Raw genomic sequence first — 16,042 nt, 5'->3', positions numbered from 1 at the left:
ACTGATATAAAGTGATCTACAATGAGTGGAGCATACATTTTTCTTTTTTTGTGAACACACGCAATTAACTCTCTTTGTCACATTTGAATTTAACATCAAATATTGTAACACAATGAGAATAAAATGAGTAGAAATGCAGAAAGTCATTCAAAGAAACATCCAACAGGAGGCTTTTGTCATTATTTCTCCATAAAAGTTGTTATCGTCACTACATCACTTTATTTCTTTGTGTGTGATGCTGCAGCAATATGAGAACTGGCGTGAAAACCAGCCAGACAACTTCTTTGCTGGAGGAGAAGACTGTGTGGTGATGATCGCGCATGAGAACGGCAAGTGGAACGATGTGCCCTGCAACTACAACCTGCCCTACGTCTGCAAGAAGGGAACAGGTGAGAACGAGAGTTTGGAGAGCAGAGGAGAAGAAAGTCCTTTTAGAAACTGTTGCACTTTCAACGGGTGATTAGGAAGACTGACAGGCGGGTAGGAGTGCATGAAGAATGTGAGAAAAAGATGAACAAATGAGCGGGGCTGAAGGACGCAAGAGGAAAGGGCAGAGGAGTCACGGCCGTGGTGGCTCGTCCTTTCTCAGCTCTCCAGTATTGTCTCTCAATTAGAATCACAGGACTAAAAGGTGTTGCGGTTCATTTCTGTCAAAGTGCGCTAGGTGGAGGACGTCCTGCCTTCAGGTGAAGCTCAACATCCGGTTGTCAAACTTTACATTACGTTTGTCTCCATAAGGTTGAGCAGATTAATGCTGAACCTCTTCAATCGGTCTGCATATGTCAGATTGTTACTGCTCACTTTCTTCAATCCCTCATCACCTTCCAGCTCCATTTAAAACAAGTTTTCTCACCCTTACTGCTCATATCACAGTTTGCCAAGCTTTCTGTTTCAGAGAGACAAAGCATGTCCAGAGGCAGGATATTCTTTATATTCTTTCTGCTTAATGTCCAGAAAACTTAAGTTTGGGTGAAAGTGAAGAAGGCCTATTAGAGTTCAATGTTTGGAGAACATTCACATCCAGGTGTGGATGTGAATGCAATGGGGCAGCATGGCTCGGTTGGTAGGGCAGTCGTGGAAAGACACTAGACAACTGGAAAGATCTGCATTAATTAAACTAACCTCTTTAAACAAAGTAAAAAATAAATAAAAAAAAGAAGCATACTTCCTACTTTTTAATTGTGAATGCAGAGCTTTACACGATTTCATACAAAATCCTCAATTTGGAGGTTCAATTGTAGTTTTCAAGGGTTCTCACTTAATAATTCAAAAAATTTTAAACTATATTTTTCTTGGTTAATTAAAACTAAAGAAAGTGACACGTTTACTCAACATTTTAATTCAATGGAATTTAAATAACAGAGCTCTAAGCTCTAAGTGTACTCAGGAGTATAAAAAGTGAAGCATCGTGTATATTTGATTAGATAATAATAGCATACTATTTGCTTTGGACTTTTTACATTTTGAAATAGATTTTTTTTCCTCTACTATGGGCAGTATTATTACACCAGAGGATTTCGCCAGTTATATATTTACTCATTCACTACAAAATGTTCATGTGTCATTTACTCTAGGTAATAATTGTCTTTCTCTATAATATTCTCTAATAATACATATATAATACCTTCTCTAATGTGGGTGTGCTGTGAGTAGAGGAGCCAAAGGAGTTCTGGAAATAGAGTCCATTTATCTACCAATCAAGGTCAAGGTTTATAGAAATTAGCTGGTGGTTTGCTCAGCAGGTAGAGCGGGGCAGCATTTGGCTTCATCGTTCAGTTCTTGTTTCATTTTTGTCATATTTTTGTATTTAAGGGTCACTGTGCCTGTGGGCCAGACATTCAACTCCAAGTTGGCCCCATGTATGTGTATTTCATGTGCTTTGAGAGAATGGTAAATTAACGTTACAAGCGTATAATTTACAGGGTAGCCCAACATGTTTTTGTGTGCAGGTATAAGTTTCACATGTATGTATTCCTCTAAAGCTTTCTGGTGATTATTTTTAATAATGTGTTCCTAGACTAGAGGCGAATGTTTAAGGCAGATTGGAGTAGTGTCAAATGATAATGTAAACTCTACATTCATTGAGCCGTTTTCTCACAAATAAGAGTCCTGAAATTCAAACTGACAAATATTTTGTAATTTCTCGAAAATCATTTGACTTTTTTCAAGTTTACTGAAAACAACTTTCGGGGCTTTGTGCAACAGTCATGTCACCAGATTGACATCTGCTCTGTTCTTGTATGAAAGGAAATCTATTTCCCTCTCAAGCAAGGTGTTGCACCATCTCTGATGCACACTGTCACCAGTCGCCGGCATGCAGCCCACCTCTGACCTTAATCAGTCACTTATAATCACCGGCATCTTTTCATCTTCTCCCCACTCCCCTGTCAGTCTCCCTTCCTCTCAAAGTAACCCCATGTACTGTCTCGTTTTATCAGAGGAGTTTGTCAGCTCCATGCTGAGAATCCCCCACCTGATTCCTAATTGCCACAGCTCATGTGATCTGTTTGTCTGTTCATCAAATGAACCTATCAGACACCTTGAACAGCCAGCCGGGGGCCAGTCACTGTGCTGTGTCGTGCGGACGCCGGTGATTTTTTTATTTCTTCCTTTCACTAACAAAGCGGTGAGACAGCCAGCTGATGAGATCCATTACACATATTATTTGTTCAGACATGGCTCCAATCATCAATCACGTGCAAACTGTCCTTCACACCTGCTGATTTCACTCTGTCTTGGAATCATTTGCATATTTTATTTTATTTTTTTCTAAATTGAAAATCTTTATCCTCAACTCTCTAGCTGCTCCATTTTAGCATAAAGGTGTGAAAACTGTGGATTGGAGGAAACAGCTTTTGCCTGTTAATGTGAACTGATGCAGCTGTAGGATTAATTCAACTTGTTTCTCTCGCTCAGTGGCAACATTTGACTGTAGGCTCGGCATCATATGTGGAAGATTTAGAGAGGAAAAAAAAACAAGTAGCAGAGATCAAGTTTCACATTTACATTTGAAGTACGCAGACAAGAATGTCATCTGCTTTCGAGCTCTTCAAGCATAGATGAGAGGGAATTTACCTAAATCAGGACGTTTAAGTGGTAGAAAATTATTCCACTATTTTGACGGGTTATTATGTACAGCGGCAGGAAATCAAATTTTTCATGACACACTTAGCAGACAGCCAGAATGCTTTGGGAAATGATTTGCAGTTGTCTCTGCCCTTCATCCTTTCATGTGTTCATTTGTGTGCAGTGTAATGACTGCACGTCACACATGAATCTGACATTTAGGAAATGTATTTCGAAACGCTCTGTATGGATTACCATTTGGCGTGCGCGCGTGTGTGTTAGTGTGTGTGTGTGTGTGTGTGCCTGTGTGTGTGTGTGTGAAGTCAACTCACCCCTCAGATGTCGACATTTTTCTATACATATGTGTAAAGGAGACATTTATTATATGTCACGCTGAGCAAGTTACTGAGCAATGAGTGACGACGTCACAAGTTAAATTTTCAAATCATAATGTTAACTGTGAAGTGTTATGGAAGCTGGAATAGAGGCAGGGTTCAGATTCCATGCAAGCACAAAAAATAGAGATGAACTCACATTAACATTTATAGATATTTTAAAATGACCAAATAACCTCAAATGCATGTGACTGTGGGAAGAAACAGGGGGACCAAAAGTTGCTCTTCAGGTTTCTCCGAAATGCTCAAGATATTAACAGTTTGTGGAAGAAATAAAGTAGTGCACCAATACCAATTTATTTTTTGACATTTTTTGAATATCATTCTGCTCTCATGCAGACATGTTGAAAGATAACGTCAACATTGTTATACCCTTGCCCAAGCAACATCCAAACTGAAACTAACACAACTGCACATTTACACTTACCAGCCTTTGGCGCGCCACACTATCCAGCGGACAGTGTGCGCAGGGACACTGCAGTGGACCGTGACCTGCCAACAGACCTCCAAGGAGTTGCTCTTTTCTCTGAACAACACTGTTCAGCAGCTCGAATGCTGCAGGAAATGTTAGTGAAAGTTCAACATTCTGGAAATAAAGCAAGTTATTCCTTTTTGGGGCGGATTAAATGACTCCTATGCACTGTTGGGGAATATTTATAACATTAACAGTAATTTAGCATCACTGATTACTTCCTACAAATGTGATCAAAATGTTTGTTGCACACAACAAGCATGAATTAAAACAAATAATTGATATTTAGCTACTCAACTTTTAAATTAGTGTTTAAATATTGCATCATAGAACTATTGGTTCAGTGTCATTGTAAGTGACATTGTTGAGCTGTTAGGTTGGACGACGGATTTACTGCAAGTTACCAGCTCTTGAAAAAACTCCTTGTAAAAGTAGGAGTAAAGAAAAAACTCTGCTGGAGCAAACTATGAAGAAGCTACCAGCAGCTGATACGAATGATAAAAGCAAGCTAATGTTTATTTGATGCTGCCAATGCAGCACAAGTGCTGTGGGTTTAACAATGTTTATTTTTACAGTCAGACACTTTTCATGTTACGTCACTTCCAGGATTCATAAATGTGATGGATGTTCAGCAAACAGGAGTTTAGTGATGGAAAGACAGATGTTTTTCAGCAATTTCAGCCAAGTGCCACTCATAGTGTGCTGGCCAAATAGAGATTTAGAGTATACATATACATATAAATATTAGGGATGACCCGATCACACTTTTTTACCCCCGATACCGATCCGATTTTTCAGAATTGAGTATCGGCCGATACCGATACTTTCTCGATCCGATACTTACATTGCTATTGCAAATATACTCAATAATTGGACTGGTTTTGTTGTCAACCTTAAAATACCTCCAGACTGCTGACATGTTATCCGCTCAATGGCTTTAGGCTACTAACGTCAGTTTACGGCAGGTCGCAAACGGGGCTCACTGTACGGCAGCTGACGTGAAAAAGTTCTTTTTTTTTTTCTTTCTTTTTTTTAGATCGGCGGGGTGATCGGCTGGATTTTCCGATCCCGATCACTCACAAATCACCAATATCGGCCCCGATCCGATATCTGGGACATCCCTAATAAATATACATATACATATACATATACATATACAAACAAGTATACATTTTAAATAGTAGTATGTTACTTAACCACTGCGTTGACACTATTCCAATTCGTTGATTAAATATGGAAGGTTATTTTTCTTTATATCGAGCTTATTAGTATTAAATACTAACATCGTGTTGCAAATGTTGCTTCTCACAGCCAGAAACGTATTAAAAAATTTAAAAAAAATCAAGCTGTGAATGCTAGCGTGTAAATCTGAGGGCTCCACTTCAAGAAATGAGATTCCTCTACAATGATTATACCTCATCCTCATTTTTAATACCTAGATTGGAAAAACATGATACACTGCTAGTAGCTGTCGATTCAACTGGATAAAAGTTTACACTTGTGCTCTGATATTCAGGGTGTATATTGCATAATTTTCTTCTAATTTAGAAAATCTCAAACTTTTCTCTCACATAGTAGATTTTAAATTGTATTCTTTATTGTTGTGCACATTCGTCTGCACAGTTCTATGTTTGTGGCAAAGTTTCATCTCCCCGCATTTACAAATCGTGCTTGCAAACAAGGGATTTCTTTAAGTATAAATTGGCAGTGAACTTGATTTCCTCAAAAGCATTTCTCGCATTTTCTAAAAAACGTTCCCAGACTCCAAAGCACAACAATTAACAACATTTTTTTTCTTTTTGTTATTGAATTTGTACAAAGGCTTAAATGTAAGAAGAAGAAGATGAAGAAAAAAAACCGATTTGTGATGTTAAACTTCTTGGTGAACAACAGCCCCGGAGCAGTTCTCCTCTGCTTCCAGTCTTCATGCTTTGGTAAACTACCCTCCCTCTGGCTCCAGCTCAGTACGATTACACAGACAATGTCTTCTTCTTCTAACTCTTGGCAAGACTGCAGCAACAAGTAATTCTCAAAATGATCATGAAAACACATTTCATTGACAGAGCACTTCTCCAGTGCGCCAGTTCACGGGCGCTAATGTGCATTTTGGCTGCTTGCAAGAGGCATCAGTCACGCTGCTGTCGACGCCTGAGCTTCAACTGCATCTTTTTACTGATTGATAAGCTTTTTTGTTTACTTTACTTCAAATAAAGTGGGAGCAAATTGTACAGATGAAATTTTTTATGTCGTTTTTTTTTCTTTCTGAAATGCTTTTATTTTTAGTAAAGAACAACAAAAAATTTACAGATTCGTCAACCAGATTTTATTTGTGAAGCGCCATAAAAGCAAGTAATACAAAAATGACTGACAAGATAATAAAACAAAGCAGGTAGAAGAGGAAAAAAAAGGGAAATACATAACAGGGATGAAAGAAAAAGATAAGGTTTCACAATCAAAAAATAAAAGGTCAAATAGATGCTAAAGCCTGATAACATAGACCGTATAGTTGTGAGCGTAAAATACGATAATTACATGTGCCTTTGTGCCTGCTCCCTCCAGCTGCGGCGCGCGCGTTAAGAATGGAAAAAAACTTGAAATAATGTAATTGACTGTTGTTTCTGCATTTTTGCGCCCACTGCAAAATCATATTTTATCAAGTAGTGAGGTATTCAATGCTCTTCTATTAGGCGGTGCCCTTCTATTGGGTAGTTGGCTTTCTATACGGTAGTTTAAGTATAACTACAAGTCATCACCATAAGTCAAGTCAAAACAGCTTGATAACTTACTTACCGCTTGGCTGTTTGCAGTGTAAGTCATGAATCCTACTTCCTCTGTTAGCTGTGAGGATTTAAGCCTAATTAAAAAAAAAAAAAAAAAGCAACACTTTCCCCCAAGTGACTGCTCTGGTGTTATTTGTTTTTCTTGTTAATTTTCCATGTTTGATAATTCTTTGGCTTGATACCTACAAGTCTTCATTCACAAGTTTTGCTGTTTGCGGCTCGAATGTGTGAAGTTCACTGCTAATCAGTGTTTTGCTTTTCTTTGATTCTGAAAAGAGACTGCTGGTGAATTAGTTTAAATCACCATGCAGGGGATTTAAATCATCCCACTCTGTGGTAAAAAAAGAAATTGTACAGTGGGGGGGGGGGGGGGGGGGCAAGAGTAGAAGGTCGGCTTGTCCCTGGATTTCCCCGCCAACAAATCACAACTGAGTGATAATGACAGCAAGCGCCAACATTTGGTAACTACTCCAGCATTGTGTAAGTTACCAAAAGCTCGTGGATGAATTCAGTCGCTAGTTGTTGTATTTTTTTATTCCCTCAAATGAGCTGATTTAACTTTAACCATCTACTCCATAAACAGAATAACGGATTAATTGGAAATGACACTCCTGTGTTGTGTCTCTGCTGTCTCCCTGATTAGGTCTTTGTTTGTAGTCTGCACTCATTAAGTCCAGCTGACCGTGATTAAGACAAAGATGCACGACAATGTAGGTGTATATAGTGAGTTTTAAAAGAATACGATTCGGAACTACTGATGACAAGAAATAACAAAACACCTGAAATAAACTAAACGGCACAGAGAGCATCAGACTATTTAGAATAATGTTTTTCAAGGTACCTTACGCTCCACAGGTGCTGTGTTCCATTCAATCTGACAGCTCAGGATTCTCAGGCAATAGTACCCTCAGGTCTCGTCTTGGGGGCCTTTCTGTGATGAGTCTGTACGTTTCCGTCCCCAGTTTGAAGTCATGGTTGAAATATTGACCTGTCCAGGGTGTGACATGCCTGAACCCTATACTCAGTTATGATCAAATAAATCCCCCCGGTCATCCCAAGTCGAATAAAGCATTGAAGAAGATGGATGGACGTCACGGTCAGACATCTTTCATGTCGCTATCAGGAGCACTGAGTCACGCTGTGATTCCAAACATCCTCCATTTGAAGGCGATAGTAGCAGAGTTCCTCTTTACTGAATACTAATGCTAATTATAACAGTCGGAGAGAGACAGCAGCTCTGCGGCTCTACAACTGTTTTCCCAGATGACAAAAAGTAACATCTAACAGGCTCAGTGACATTGCAGTAATGGAAACAACATTGCAAGTTAGTTAATTGGTTCACTTACTCAGGTCACAGCCCAAAGTAGTTACGTGGCAGCTCATGACGGCATTGCGTTAATTTTTAAGACCGTATTCACAATACTGAATTATTAAGAGAGACATTTTAGTAATAAGTTCATACAGTGAGGAGAAGCAGAGACACGTTGTTTATCTTTAATACAATTGTGTGTTTAAATATGCTGATCTATAATAGTTAGTTTAGATCATGTTGTGTGTCCTCACAATAAAGTGTACCGTAAAATAAAGCCGTTGTCTCTAGTTGTTCTCCTCAATTGTAGCAGGAAAAAAAAGTCTTGCTCACCAGTGTTGGAGTTTGTTATTAAATAAACAATATTGAGTTCGTATCTACAGTTTTCTTGTGAGACCACAAGCGTTTTGCAGAGAAATAGCACACAAGCATACAAACGTGCATACACAAAAAAAAAATAACACCCATGTCCATGATTAATTCTAACATAGTAGCGAGTAAGTGTTTGGAGTCAACTTCCATTAAGAAGTGACTTTCTCCAAGCTGCAGTTACTGGATACACACGCCTGTGTGATTTAGCAAGCTTAACTCTGGATTTCATATCAGTAAAATTTCAGTCTGCGCCAAGAATTAAAAAAAATAAATAAACACACAACAGAGTGCAGAATGAGTGTATTCATTACGTAGTTTCTTTACAGCGTTCTCGTGATGTGGTCCACCATGAATCCACGCTTTGTATTTTAACAATTCAAGTCTCAGCTTAAATAATTGAGAATTGCCTTTGGTGTATTTTGTAAAGTACATTTTATGGGCTTTTTCCACAAAATCAAATTCCCCTTTTTCTCTCAGACCTCCTCTGGGCTTTTTTTTTCCACAAAGACCTTTCCTGGCTTAAAAAGTCTCCCATAAAATCATGACTATTTGCTTTCTCTGAGTGTTGTGACATTTTCTTTTATTCCCCTGTTGGTACATTCGGACTCAGTCCGCCCCTCTGTGTGAAGTCGTTCGGTCGCATGGCTAGGTGAGGGCTAATGGAAAACTACCTTTTAGCCCCCCATTTGTGTCGAGTCAGTGATCATCTCAAGTGAGCAGCGAAGTACTTATTGCCACTTCCTTCCACAACACATTAAACTGTAAATGTAGCATTAAACCTTTCATCAGAGTAAAAGACATTGCTTTCCTCGATTAAGAATTTATGAGGTATTAGGACAAGGACAAGGGAATAAAGGAAGATTGTAAACATTTTCTGATTGCTGATTAAGTGCGCTTGTGACCTGGCTGCTTTTAGCTCTGAAGTGTAGAAATGACATTCAAGGATACAATCAGTATTGGAGGAGCTCGAGCGACTCGCACCACTGACACACACACACACACACCAATAGTGAATATTAGCTTCGATCATTCCTCTGGACCAAACAGACATGAAAGGAAGTGTGATCATTTTTTCATTGATGCCGTCATTTATTTTAAACAGTTTTTACTAAAAGTCGGAAACTGAAGTCCATACTGGAGAAGTGCTGTGAAACACATATAGAACATACGCAAGGGGAAGTGGTCACTCTCAATTGTTGCCTTATTGACCAGGGGTGGGATTAAAATACTTTTTTAGGTCGTTTTCTGCATATGCGCACGCACTTCTATAAGTATTTTGTCCTCTTTTGACCATGTTGAGAGGATTTATTTTCACTTAGCTGTAGAACTGTGAGTGAGAGCATTGGCCTCTTTTTCAAGGATAAATTTCAACTTTCAGTATCTGGCAGTTCTTAGATATTGCTCTGTGTTATATTATAGGTTTGTTTGTTTTATTTGCTTTGTTCCAAATGAATCAGCATTTTATTTTTTCTTTGCTTTCAGGTAGTTTTTGAATATGAGCAGTGTGGCCGAGAGGTAGAGGCAGCGCACCTGATTCACATCAGGTGCTTAATCACCTCTTTGCCCATAAAGGAGGAGTCGCCCGGACACGAGAGTGACGGGCAGAGTAGAGACACAGACCCACTGGAGCAGTGCCTGAAAGAGGCTGTGTGAATGAGTTGTGGTTTAATTATTAAAAGAATGGCGAACAGAAAGCCTGTCTCCGTGTGAGAACCCGACGGTGGCAAGCTCAACTGCCACGGTCTTAAAATCTGGACGCCAAGTCCTGTCAGAGGCGACACAATTGGAATATCAAGGACAAACATAAACACCGGTGTAATTATTTATAACTGATAAATTGCTACACAGTCAATCAACCAATTAATATGCAAAAGGAGTTTTGTGTGTTAAAAATTTATCTGGGATTATTGCAATGTTTTTGTTTTGTTTTTAATCAACCCAGAACTCACTTAACACTTAAATAAAGCTGGAGAAAAAAAAAATTGACACAAGCTTTTTTGAACAAGCTTCAATGAAACAAACATAAACGTGTACAGTGGTTCAACTATTTTCACAAATACTGTCCGAACATTTGTATTACATGAAAGTTTTCATTTGTCCAGTGTGAACGCACCCTCAGTTTGGAAAGGGTGTCGAGTTGTGTCTCATTTCAGAATAAGATACAAATGAAACAGAAGTTATAGCTTACATTTGGTATTTACTTGTCATTTGCAAGATTGTTTAATTACGTTTAAAAAAAAAAAAAGTTATACAGATTAACGTTCACAAACTATAAAATCAAACCAACTGCAGGGTATTTTCAGGTACTTTCAGGTACTCCCCCCCCCCCCCCCCCCCCCCCCATCCCTCCACTAACCAAAACACACACAAACACTGACTTTTTCCAGGAACCCATAGACTCACTACTGCAAGACATATTTGCACTATTGAGTGATTACCATTACCTCTTGCTGCTGCTGTTTCATAACTGTATTGATCTGTACATACTCTGTCCCTTCATTTTTGTATCTTTTAGTTTTTCAGATGAGTTTTTATCTTTGGTCTTTGAGTTAATCGTAGGTTTGGGGACCAGCAAAGTAAGCTCATCATTGTATCATTAATTAAATCATTGGTAGTAGCTGTATGCCAACCTTTTGGCATTAATACTAAATGATACAAAAACAAATTAAAGAAGATCTCAAACACATGAAACAGCTTTACGCTGTCATGAATAAAAAGTTTGAACAGCTGCGCTCAAACTTCAGGCTTCCAGCGTGAGCCCGTTCATGTATATTTTTAACTCCTTATTTTAGTCTGATCCATCAATGCGTCAGCGTGTAAGTCAAGCAGAAAAGTCCAGGACTGAATTTCTTCCCTCAGTTCAGTCCTGCAGAAGAAATTGGCACCCATGACAGGAGAATTAAACATTGGTGAAGTTGTTTGAGTGCTTCCCTGAGGCTTGTCCATCCTGTCAGTCTCTGACCGGACTGTCAGTCCTCCCTCCATCTCAGCTTGTGTAAACATTTTTTTTTTTCCTTCATATTCTGCCTTTCCTCTTTATGTGTCTGAAACAGTGTTTCTTTGACAGGCGCCCACTCGCTCGCAGACTTGGACAGATACGCTGTCCTGCAGACATTCGGTCCACATTTTTGAAGTCGGTACTGTTAGTGGGTTGTATTTAAAGATGTTTTAGCCAAGTTGCAGTTACGCAATGTGTATGTGTGTCACCTAAAAGGGGATTCACACTGAATTTAAAAGCCATTCGGGACCCTGAAGGCTTTGAAGCATGTTGATTCTGCAAATTTAAATAAAAATGTGTGGATCATCTTTGTGAAAAGATATATATTCACACAGCAGGAAATGTAAATAAACACAACAACCTGATTAAATTTCTGTATTTATCTGCCTCCCCCAGTGCTTTGCGGAGCCCCTCCCTCAGTGGATAATGCCTTCCTAATTGGCCGTAAGCGTTCCCACTATGACATCCACTCAGTGGTGCGCTACCAGTGCGCAGACGGCTTCCTGCAGCGCCACGTGCCCACCGCCAAGTGCCGCGCCAACGGCAAATGGGACCGACCTAAAATCATCTGCATAAAATGTGAGTTTTACCCGGGAGGAATTTCACACAGCCAGGTGGCAGAGAGCGAGACTTCCAGTCGAATTTCCATTTGTTAAGTCACTTTAACACATCCAAACTCTCTTATTTTTAGCACGCACACTGCCATAGGTTCAGAAACACTACGCCTCCTACATTATCTGCCCCGGAGGGCTGCCGTCACCATGTGCATTCAGCCTTTTTCTGTCCCTGCTCTCATTATTAATAATTGCAAGCAAAAAGATTACTGTGGCTGCAGACCGACTAAAATCCCCTGGGCTTGCTTAAAAGTGGTGGGGTATCCTTTGAAGTGTTTTTGGCTCCAGGTGCTTTGGGGTTGTTGGGGGTTGGTTTTTTTTGACTTTTCAAAAACAGGTTGACAACATCCACAACACAATGGTACCAAAAAGTGTGTTTTCTATAAGGTCTATAATGACTTTTTTTTAATAGCCCTTTTGCATATGCTAAACACCTGCATGAAACTTTGTCTAACCAGCTTCAGCAGATTCTTCAGATGGAAGAAAATGATTACTTTGCCGTGTCATTGCACTGTACAGCATTTAATCTCGGCGTCTTTTATTGCACCGCTTTAAAACCCCGTATCTTAAATTTATGAATACACTCCACTTCTCCCCGATGTGATGTTGAAGCTCTCGGTCTGACTTTGACTAAATATATGAAATAGATGCCATGATTTTTCACCACGATTTCTCGCTTCTTCAGAGGGTAGAAAAGGTTGATAGATAAATATAAATATTCAACAAACTGAGCCTTGTATGTCACGTCTCTGCACTCAGTGTGACAGTAATGATGAAATACTGAAATGACGCTGCTTCTGTTCATGGTGATAAAGATTCCTTTGCTTAAGACTCTTTATCTTTGGACAGAGTTGTCTTTATGGCCCAGAGTTATAATATTGTTATCATTCGTTGCAGACAACATTTGTTTCTTGGCAGACCCAGAACGGGACGGAGCAATCTAATTTGGCAACACACCCCAGGAACAAGCTTATACCGAGGCTGCGAGTGGGCGGCCTGCGCACTACTGTGCCCTTGCTAAACGCATTCGGTCTACTGAGTGTGAGATAAAAACATATTCCCTCGGCGTGGTGGGAAAAGTTAAATCGTTCGCAGAGGGAACATGCGGGCTTGACCTTCCCGTGTTTTGATCTCCCTCATCTCTTACCTTACTTCACCTGCCCCCCCCCCCCCCCCCCCCCCCACCACCACCACCACCACCGGATGTATCTCTGAGACAGCTTCTGATGCTCGCTGCTGATTTATCTCCATCTGACATCAGTTTTCCACTCCTGCCTTTTATCATGTTTCATCTCTTACATCCTTCTTTAAGAAATAGTCAGCCCTTTCTTGTATTTTATTATCTCTCCCTCTCTTTTTTTCCTGCTCTCACAGCCCGGAGAGCCCATCGTTACCGGCGCCACCACCACAAGGGCAGGAGGGAGCGCAGGAAGCACAAGAGGCACGGCCACAGGGAGGGTGGCCACCACGCCGGAGAGCAGGGCCAGGGCCACAACCATGCCCACTTCTGAACCAAAACAACAACATGATAATAATAACCATGACCCTTTCCCTTTCCTCTCCTGCTGTCAACTGCAAATTGCCTGTCTCCCTGTCGTCCCCCATTTCCCCCCAAATCACCATTAGAGCCCAGAAGTCTCTGGCCGAACCTCTCTGCACTTCACTGTCCTGCCCCAAGCTCCACCCCCTGGCTACCTGAGTCAGCCTGCATCATACTCAACTCTGAGGCCCGGCAACATTCTGCCGGGCGTCACCGGGACAAAAACGAATCCCTTTGTACTCTTTTTACTTTCCTGTCATCCTGGTCCTTACTCGTCTATCCCCGTCATCACCCTCCTGCTCGTCCCGATTGCTCTCCATTCCAGCTCAACGGTGACCTGAAACCCTGGGCTACCCCGACCTGTTTTTGAAGAACAAATACCTTGGCGATCCACACCTAACATTTCTTAGATGAGAAGGCGGTTTAGTATGAACTGTATATAGGGATGACATCACAGGAAAATATCAAAATCAGACCAGTCGAAGAAGACGTGGTGTTGTTGATTTGAGCCTTTTGTCATTTTTTTACAAACCCTCAGTGTTTTTTTTTTTGACTCTGCTGCTTTTGGTTTGCTCTTTGTAAGACATTGTACTTGACTTAAAGCGACGGATTTAATTGATTTTTCTTTGAATCAGAGGCCGTTGTAATTCAATTTTTTGATGGTTAGCTTTGTATCCTTGTCGGTGTAAGACAGTTACTTTAGATCAGATGCTAAACCCCACCCCCCCCAGAGGAAAATGGAGAGCACGTCCCATCTTGATGCAGTTTCATCCCATCACATCACACTTCACTGGCTTTTCAGATGTGTCGAACTCTTTCAAACAGCTCCTGCTGTGTCAGACATCCACACCTGTCACCGTCAGGGGTTAATCTCAACTTCTGATGTCAGTTTGTCTCAACTCAGCTCAGCAGCTCCATGATTGTTTTGTCTTTCGTCATAACGTCCGTCACTCTGAGGGTATGTGCTGTGAATTAACGAAGGCAAAAGCAGCAGGTTGAAGCTCCTCTCACGCTCCTGTTCACCCTTCATTAGGGGGTTTCTACCTTGTTTTTAATATTATTTCTCATGTCAGATCGCATCGCTACAGTGGAGGAGAGCTTAGTGGATCCATCAGTATAATGACACTCTCATCCCTTGAAAAGGAGCAGAGGGGATTTATTTTTATATGGTCAGACAAATATTCTTTAGTGAAGGTCAGGGTGAAAACTGTGATTTTCACACCAGAGCTTGTGACTCACAACCTCTCACCAGTTCATTTTCACTATGACGTCAAGCTTTCTTTGACTGTATGTCTTTCCTATGCTTAACCAGGAGGCCTGCTGCATCAAGGACACTCAGGCTGCACCAACAAATTACCCATTCTAGCAGTCATTGATACATGATGTCATGCTTTCACTGCAACACTGACATATTTCACACTTCATCCCCTGGATGCGGCTGCATTTTTTTGGGTCCACTTTATTTGTTATTTGTTTTCCAAAAAGATGCATCATGGTGCATTTTAAATGCAGGGGAATCTAGTGACCTTTAATAATATCAATAACATGATCGGACTAATGATCTCAAATTAGCTCTGAACTAATTGGGAAATGATTTTAATCAACACAATTAAAACTGATATATTAGGCGTTTTCACTTATTTAGCTGCGAATAACAAAAAGCAAAGAAAATGTGATTTTAGAGAGTTTAGGTTCTTTATTTTATATTTTCTTATTCTGATCATACTTTATTCATGCCCTTGGGGAAATACATTTTTCTCCACATTGACCAATCCTCACATTACACATTACGGCACTCCAGGCAGCTGATAAGGGTCAAGGGTCTTGCTCAGGGACCCACAGTAGTGACACCTCAGCTATGGGATTCAAATCTGTGAACTCCTGACGTCCGCTTCTCTATCCTCTATAGGCCACTACTGCCCATAGACCAATGGATGTGGCAGCCATTTAAGGCACTCTATCCATCCTATGGGTGCAGTTTAGGGTTTGGTGTCTTGCTCAATGAGACTTAAACATGTGGACAGAGAGTGATGGGGAATAGAACCTGCAACCTTCCAACTGAGACACGACCAAGCCACAGCCGCCTTCTTTCTTTCTTTTTTTCTTTCTTCTAAAACGGCCAGCAATAATAGCACATTTATCCATCCGAAAACATTTGGAGCTATGTGTCGTCTCTGGGTTGTTTTTTGTGGACGGCGCAGATGTTTTGTTAACCCCTCTTATGACTAGACTGACAGGATGTGTTTGATTTGATGGCAGTAAAATCACCAAAAATATGCGGAGTGGGTGCTCCTTCAACTTTTTCTAGAACACTTCATCGCTGAATGCGTGACAGGTGTTTATTATTATTACCGTGTGTTTTTAACAATGCTGAAAAGCTCATGTTGCAAATGTGTGACACTATGTGAATAGTGTCTGTGATTGAACAGTAGTGTTAAGAAAGTCCTTGCAGGCTCAAAATTCTACTTCTCTGATTTGTTGTCATTTTTGGATTTC

The 16,042-nt window shown here is 40.4% G+C and overlaps 1 protein-coding gene across 1 annotated transcript in view; it reads left to right on the top strand.

Annotated features, from left to right (window-relative positions):
* Positions 1 to 13,517, top strand: part of ncanb (neurocan b) — a gene marked incomplete at its 3' end in the record, with an annotated part of 162,894 nt that extends 149,377 nt beyond the window's left edge. The window contains exons 14-16 of the mRNA XM_080473083.1: positions 245 to 389; positions 11,789 to 11,971; positions 13,381 to 13,517. Coding sequence (XP_080329209.1) covers positions 245 to 389; positions 11,789 to 11,971; positions 13,381 to 13,517 — 465 coding nt within the window. The remainder of the gene's footprint in view (positions 1 to 244; positions 390 to 11,788; positions 11,972 to 13,380) is intronic.
* Positions 13,518 to 16,042: the final 2,525 nt, after the last annotated feature.

This window comes from Lipophrys pholis (genome assembly GCF_963383615.2).
Source record: "Lipophrys pholis genome assembly, chromosome: 10".
NCBI classification, from domain to species: domain Eukaryota; kingdom Metazoa; phylum Chordata; class Actinopteri; order Blenniiformes; family Blenniidae; genus Lipophrys; species Lipophrys pholis.
This window is presented reverse-complemented; position numbering and strand designations above follow the sequence as displayed.